Below are 8,034 nucleotides of genomic sequence, written 5' to 3' on the forward strand. Positions count from 1 at the left end.
GACAAATTCATCATTTTTGTACAACTGACATCACAAAAGGTTTGGCGGCTTCATACAAAACTTTACAGTGCAATGACACATTTCCAGGATATGTTTTCAGAATATTTATTTTGAATATTTGCATATTTTGCTAATAAAACTTTGATTGGAATGAATTTAAATATATTAATGATGAATAAATTATTTTAACTACTTATAAAATGTTAGTGGATCATATATTCATAAATTAGTTAATGTGAATCTTCACGGTGGCGCCGATGGCCTCGTGGGCAGCGCGCTGACATGTAGCACTGTTGTGCTTTGGGTGTCCTGAGTTCGAATCCTGCCTCATGGACATTTCCTGATCCCACCCCCCTCTCTCTCACCCACTTTGCTTCCTGTTGACCAACTGTCCTATCTAAATAAAAGGCATAAAACGCCAAAAAAAAAAGTGAATCTTCACACCTGTGATTACTCTGATAGGACACCTGTGTGAACGTGAGGAGAACTGACTTCATACATCTACTAAAAACACCTAGAGACTTTTCCAAATGCAAAAAATTTTTCATAATGTCATAGTTTGTTTGCATAAGTCATTTGGTTTGATACTTTGATTTCCATGATATAACTTTCAGACATTTTTTAGTGTGTTCAAATAGTTTTTGGGGTCACTGCATATCCTCACTCACTCCTGCTGCTGAATCAGTACAATAAACCCACTCACTGCCAAAGGTTGGTGTTGATTTTTTGCCTGTAGATAATCATACATCAGCATTGCTGAGACCCCGGATCTTCAAGGTCTACAGGCTGCGGTCTCTTTGGCCATGAAGGAGCTTTGGTGTAGGCTGGTTTTGACCCTCTTCTCCCTCTGCCGGCGGTTACAGAACCAAACACGCACCACCTCCTTCTCCAGATGAAGACCCTCCGCCATTCGCACAATCTCCTGAGATGATGGCTTACTCTTCTCCACAAAATTCCTTTCTAAGGCTTCCTTAGCCCCAAGACTGAGTGAGGAAATTAAGAACTAATTAGGTATTAATTAGAGGGAAATGCTGATATAATGGCTTTTGTTTTTTAGTTCAGATCCCTCATTTACCTGATGGTTGTTCTCCGTTTGCGTTTACGCTCATGCATGCCCATCTTCTCATTAAAAAGAGCTGATGGGAATCACAAATTAGAGCTAGGTAATTCTACCATCTTATGTTTTCATTAAAAACTCAGGGATAATGGTATGATAGTGGTAAATAAATATATAACTGATCTCACTCAGGAGTGTGTTGACTCACCACCGGCTTGCTCAGCCTCCTCCAGCCACTTTGCCAGGATGGATTTGAGCTTGCAGGCGTTTTTGAAGCTGAGCTGCAAGTTCTCGAAGCGGCAGATGGTGGTTTGGCTGAATTCAGAGCCGTGCACAGCCGCCAGGGCTTCACCCACATTGGTCTGTGTGTAACCTGTCAATCAAAGCTAAAAGTTAGGAGAAGTTTTAACCCTTGTGAAAAAGAAGTGAGCTTAATCGTATTTAGTGTGCACTTTTAATGTACTTAAAATCTTAAAAGTATTTTTTTTTTTAACTGCATTGCAGCCAATATAATCCCAGCAGGGAATGTTCTCAGGAACTTGGCTAATATTCTGGTTCTCTCAAGGTTCTCAATTAATAGAACTGTAATAAAAATGTTCATTATTATCTGGTCTTTAGTAACGTTATCAAAACGTTTGCATAAAAACGTTATTTACACTATATTATACTGCTGTATATCATACAAAAACGTTATTTATGTTATTTATAACGTTCATGGAACGTTTTTCTAAAACATTGTAGTTAGATGCTCAAATAATGTCTTTTAAACTACTTACTATTTGTTTCAGATGTTTCAAAGAACATTCAAAAGTGCGTGTTTGAAAATTTTTTTTAATTTAACATTCCCTTAATAGTTTCTCTAACATTCACATAACCAAGAAAAAAACGCTTTTAAAACATTTTGAACAATGGAAGTTCTGAACGTTCTGAGAAAGTGTGAACATTAGCAAAACGTTCTTAGAACATATTTTGTTAGCTGGGATAGAAATGAAAGAAAAGGTTTATGTTTCTTAACACACATAAGTACCACTTCTAAAAAGTGCACTTTGTAATAATATCAATACAATTTTGACTTTCTGCATCAAGTCTCGTTTACTTTTGCTGATTATTCTGGCCAAGAGTTGCCAATTTAGGCAGAGGAGGTTGTGTACTGTAAATGACCAAACAAATGTCATTTATATATATAATAATAATTATTATAATTATATAATAATATAATAATATATAATATATATATTAGTTTATGTTATCTAACATAAACTAATCAGCTAAGCTAAATAAACGAAGTAATATACTAAATATGTTGCGGCAATGTTTTACATACGTTTATAAAACAGAAAATAACATGGTCCAACCTAGTTTGATCCTCCTCAGTTTGAAGTCATTAGCAAACTTCTCCAGTTCCCGGATCTGAGGTGAGTCCATGTCGGGCGGCTCTTCCAGGGGCCGGCTTTTCCTGCGCAGCTCCTGCTTGATGTCACCTAGAGTGTGTTCGTCCGTGAGCAGGGCCTGGGGCAGTGGCGGTAAGCTGTGGGTCAACGCATAGGAGCCCCCACCCAAACTGTGCTCTGGGAACTTATAGAGGCGTGGAGCCAGAGCTCCTGCGGGACGACCGGACACAAATGAAGGCTGTGTGTTAATTCTGAATCTATCTCAGAGAACAGTCGGTCCAAATTGTTCATCTCATTTGAACATTTGTAATGGTATTGCTGTTATTACTACCATTGTATATTTGTTAATATTACTCATGTAGCCTCATCTCAATTTGCACATCTGTTACTGTTACTGCTGCTATTGTTATCATGTAGTTGCACTCAATTTGCACATGTTACTGCACTATTGTTTGTTGCACATAAGTTAATACTGTACATTCGCATATTTAGATACCATATACATAGTCTATATTTCTATTTTCACATTCTATATTTCTACTCTATACTCGCATATATAGATACACAGTCTATATTTCTATTTTTTTCATAGTCTATATTCCTACTACTGCAGCATAGTTTTTATTATTATGTTTCTTACATTGTATGTATGTATGTGTGTATAGTTTGTGTATGTGTGTGTATAGTTTTGCACTGTCTTGGCATTCATTGTGGACAGCAAAGTAAGAATTTCATTGCTCAGGGAAACCTGTTTTCCTCACTGGGCATATGACAATAAACGCTTTGAATCCTTGAATTGAACACCAACAGATTCAAACAGCCAAAAATAGGCTATTTATGAAGTCTTGCACTTGCACATTTATATACATACATACATGTATATATACATACATATATACATGTATGTATGTATGTGTGTGTGTATATATATATATATATATATATGAGGCTTTACTGTTTTAACAATAAATTGATCTGCATCTCCCTCTAATGGCTGGATATATTCAGAGCAGTAATGCCTCTGCCTCACACACACTGTATTCAGTTTTGATAATGCTTGAAAGTAGGTGAAATCAGTGGATTCTAGAATACAACTGACAAATCAATGTATTTATTTTACATTAAGAATATTCAAAATGCATAAACATTAATATGATTCTATGAGTTATGCATAAACATTTATACGATTCTTTGCCAGTTCAGGCAGAGGTGAAATAAAAATTTTCAAAGGTTAATGGAAGGGTTAATTATAATGGTTTGGTGTTGTTGTTTTTTTTTTTTTGGACAATAAGGATCTCTTCTGTATGCATCACTAGACCTAACGCTATACACACTTGTAATTTCTTGCTACAGACACTAGATGGAAGCACAAGCATACTGAAATTACCTGGTAAACGCTCACATTTCTAGTAGTGCAAGTCAAGTGTGGCACAAACACACTAGACACCAGCACAAGCTGCAGTCATTGTTATGGATAACCATTTTTCTCTGATTATACATTATTTATTCTGTCTGACTTTGAACTTTTACAGTTTTTCTCAGTCGCTTTGGTGCATTTCTCAAACCAGAAATGAAATTCTCAAAACTACTTGTACAACTTCCACATCATCTAGTCATTTGTACACATCATAAAAGCAGTTTCTCATTCTTTTGAACAAGCTGCGATTGCTTTGGTACATTCATGCAATTGATTATGTACATTTATCTGCGGTTTCCTACATGATCAGTTGCTAATGTCATGTTGCTCAAAATGTATTATATAGTTTTCTGTGCAATAGTCTTACCCCCCAAAACATCTAGTCTTTAATTCATCGTATAAGTCATTAAATGCAAAATGGTTGAACTGGTTGTCATAAAGTGTCAAGCACATTTTTTACACATTATAATTAGACTTTTTTGTAAATTTAGCATGAATTGTGCAGGTGAATCTTGACTTTCACTAATGAAGAGAATTGATAAACCATTTCTCTGAAATAGCTCAAAGGTTCATCTCATGAATCTTCAGTTGGAAAGCATATACTGTATAGACAGAGGACAACACAAGAGTTACAAATTCTAACAATGGACTTTCTTATATTTTTTTTATTTTCATCTTTGTGCCCATATTTCTTTTTTTCATATCACAATGACATTGTAATGTTTTTTTTTTTTTTGGTCAGACCCGTAAAATATGTACATTTGGCTGTTCTGTTTCCCAGCTCACAATGGGAGTGAGAAACACTGCATACACGTGAATATCATGGGGTTGAAGGTTTGGATTTAAGCACAGGTTGTACCTTGCAGTGAGTTGGCATTGTTGACCATGTTGGCATGAGGCATGCTGCAGGTCTGCAGGATGCGGGTCTGGGAGATGCTGGCAGAGAGCATTTCCTGTGCTGGAGACAGAGATCTCACACTCACACTCACACACACACAAACTAAATCCTGTACTTCTGTGTGTGTGTTTATGATGTACAGTAATACATATGCACAGAAGAGCAATACTTGGCACACTTGCGTTACTTGTACGGAACTTGACGTACCTGCCATCATGCCATAGGTGGTCTGTTGGTTGCTATAGTGACATGGGGGCATTGGGTAGTGCAGGCTGGCAGACGCATTGCCCAAAGCAGAAGTGGACAGGTGCATATGAGAGAGTTTGGATGACTGGACCAGAGGGAGACCTGAGGGGAATAAATCAGACATTACAGTTTTTCTCAATTGCTTTGGCTCAATTCTCGAATGAAACTTTTTTTTCCCGAAACAATAAGTTCAGATCTCTGAACAATTAGCTTCTTGCTCACATCAGATTGGAATTTCTTATCGATTTGAGCAAATTGCAAATACTTTGGCACATGTGTGCAAACAGTAAGTACAATTGTCTGCAGTTTGCACAACAACTAATTGCATATGGCTTGTTGATCAAAACTGATGAGCCGATTCTCACTTAAACTGTCAAACTCTTCACAACTTCTCAATCATTTTTCATCGTGTAAGCCATCACATTCAAAACGATCCATTCAATTATGAAAAATTGGTATACACGCATGTATATTCCATAAATATCTGACATTGACATTGTTTGTAATGTCTGCTAAATTGGCAAATGACCTCTAATTGCAATACAATTTGAAACAACCATTCAACCATTTAACCAATCAAGTTTGGGAGCATATATATGTAGATTGCCCACAGCACAATCACTAAGAATGGAGGACTTCCACAACCCTGAACTGCAGCAACATGCTCGTGGAAGAGCAATTGGAAGACGTGTAAGAATACGTGGTGGTGGTGTTAGAGGAAGACATAATAGAGGAAGAGGTGGAAATAGAAGAGTCAGAGTCTCTGATGAAATCAGAGCCACACTTGTGGATCATGTCATAAATCGTGGTTTTACAATGGAAGAGGCTGGTCGAAGAGTACAGCCTAATGTAAACAGGTCCACAGTGTCATCAATTGTGCAAACCTTTCGTAGGGAAAACAGGTAAATATGTATTTATTTTTTTTGTTTTACAGTATGTAAAGCATTTTTATAAACAACAATATTGTAAAGGTAAATGCAAGTCTATTTGTACATTCTATAGAACCGCACAACAACCTCGCGCTCGTGGCAGAGCAGCAGTATTTAACCATCAGCAAGAACAAGAAATTTGCAACATGGTCATAGCCAACAATTCCATCAGGCTAAGAGAGATCCAAAGTGCAATCATAAATGACAATAATGTCTTCGCAAATATAAATTAGTATTCAAAAGAAGTATTTTTGTGTATTTGTGGTAACATAAGAAATATGGACTTGGAATTGGACAAGCAAGATTTCACTTATATGTAATGCATTCGTACAAAAATAAATGTACTGCATAAATACAAATGTTCATATACTTTTTTTTTTTTTTCTATGTACTATTGACTCTTCTCAACAAATATCAGATTTTTTATAAAACCTTAATTTCCATGGTTGACTGTCATGGTGAAAAAACAACTAAACATTTTGACCAGTGTGGCTCACACGATGACACAAATAATTCATATTTTGGTGGCCTTGGCCAAATTACTGACACGATAACTAGGTTTTGAAGCATGAATTAAATGTTTTGGGTGAGTAACTACATTTTGCAGACATGCAATAAAGTTCTGAAGTTCCAGCAAACAGTTGTGACATTTGCACTCACAGTTTAGAGAATGTTAAGATTGTTTCGAAAAATGTGCCAAAGCAATTGAGAAAAACTGTAATAACAGTGATACATCCTAGAAAGACAGACAGATAGATAGATAGATAGATAGATAGATAGATAGATAGAGACGGACAGACAGACGGATTCTTTCTTTCTTTCTTTCTTTCTTTCTTTCTTTCTTTCAAAATATTCACTAAAACTTGGTAAAAAGGACATCTGTGCCAAAATGAATTTCACCCCTAGAAATTCTTAACCTAACATATATCAAATCTTACAGTATATTCCCATTCATATGACTATGGACACTTAAGAGATGAGCCATGTCTTGTCTCACTGATTGAAACAGAGCTGATGTAAAGAGCAACTGATTATTTTGCTTTGAATTTGCAGAAGAAGCACTGCCACATTTCCTCTTTTTTCCATTATTCACATCTCTGCAGAGGTGACATTTACACAAATAATCATTATTGCATTAATAATGAATATCAGATTGTATAATTCCTTCCTTCATCAAATGCATCTGAAAATAAAATTAAAGTAATTTAATGAAGGAAAGGAGGTATGCAAATACAGATAATAGTTCATAATATGCACAGTGATCTCTGGCTGTCAGAGCTGCATAGAACATTAAATTGAATTCAATCAGAGTAAACTTGTGGGTGGAAATCAAACTCACCAAGCACCGCTACATCATTTTGAGACCAGCCTCCACTAACACTCATCTCGAGATGATCTTCTTATATAGGCCGGCCTTGTTCAGTAGTGCATGCACAAGACTGGCATTGAAATGATGCAATCAACCTTTGATCCCTTATTAAAAACACCCATTGTCTTATGCAGAGTGCCAGCAGTTAAATGTTCAGATACACTAACAGGCACATTATGATAAATAACTCTTCAAACTTCAGATAGCTGTAAACTCTGACATTCCCAGCCACTTTCTGCAGGTGTAAGCGGGACTGAGTTAAAAGAGGGCATATGTGCATGAATAAAAATGCCAAAACATTTCATTTGAGAGTTTTGCATCTTCTGGCTCAGAGCCTGAGCCGAATTGCACAGTTCAGTAATTATGCTTAAGAACTATGATTTACTATGGCAAACAATGAGCAGAGATTTGACTCAATTCATTGAGTTTCTGACAAGACTTTCACTTATGCTCTCTCACGTGTGAGACAAAACCAGGACAAAATAAGTACATGATAATTTAGCCATCAACATGTCAAAGCAGTACTATGTCTGTAACAAGTAACAGCTGTGCAAATTGAGCTGATTAGCCACGTCTACGTAATTTTGATTTATTTCAACACATTATTGTTTGTCTTGTCTTGCTCCCTATAGTGACTGTGAGAGAGGTGTCACTAAAAACCGTCTGACAAAATATACACTAACTTTCAAAAGTTTAGGGTCAGTAAGAGTTATTCTTTATATATATA

At 36.3% G+C, this 8,034-nt stretch overlaps 1 protein-coding gene across 1 annotated transcript in view; it reads right to left on the bottom strand.

Annotated features, from left to right (window-relative positions):
• Positions 1-772: 772 nt before the first annotated feature.
• The window catches only part of LOC107688653 (pituitary-specific positive transcription factor 1-like), a 9,226-nt gene continuing 1,964 nt past the window's right edge, over positions 773-8,034 (bottom strand). The window contains exons 2-8 of the mRNA XM_016486370.1: positions 7,304-7,312; positions 4,971-5,111; positions 4,725-4,823; positions 2,413-2,658; positions 1,266-1,430; positions 1,076-1,136; positions 773-983 (exon numbers count right to left, since the gene is read on the bottom strand). Of these exons, the coding sequence (XP_016341856.1) occupies positions 773-983; positions 1,076-1,136; positions 1,266-1,430; positions 2,413-2,658; positions 4,725-4,823; positions 4,971-5,111; positions 7,304-7,312 (932 nt within the window). The remainder of the gene's footprint in view (positions 984-1,075; positions 1,137-1,265; positions 1,431-2,412; positions 2,659-4,724; positions 4,824-4,970; positions 5,112-7,303; positions 7,313-8,034) is intronic.

The sequence above is a fragment of the Sinocyclocheilus anshuiensis genome, unplaced genomic scaffold (genome assembly GCF_001515605.1).
Source record: "Sinocyclocheilus anshuiensis isolate Anshui unplaced genomic scaffold, SAMN03320099.WGS_v1.1 scaffold834, whole genome shotgun sequence".
In the NCBI taxonomy this organism is placed as follows: Eukaryota; Metazoa; Chordata; class Actinopteri; order Cypriniformes; family Cyprinidae; genus Sinocyclocheilus; species Sinocyclocheilus anshuiensis.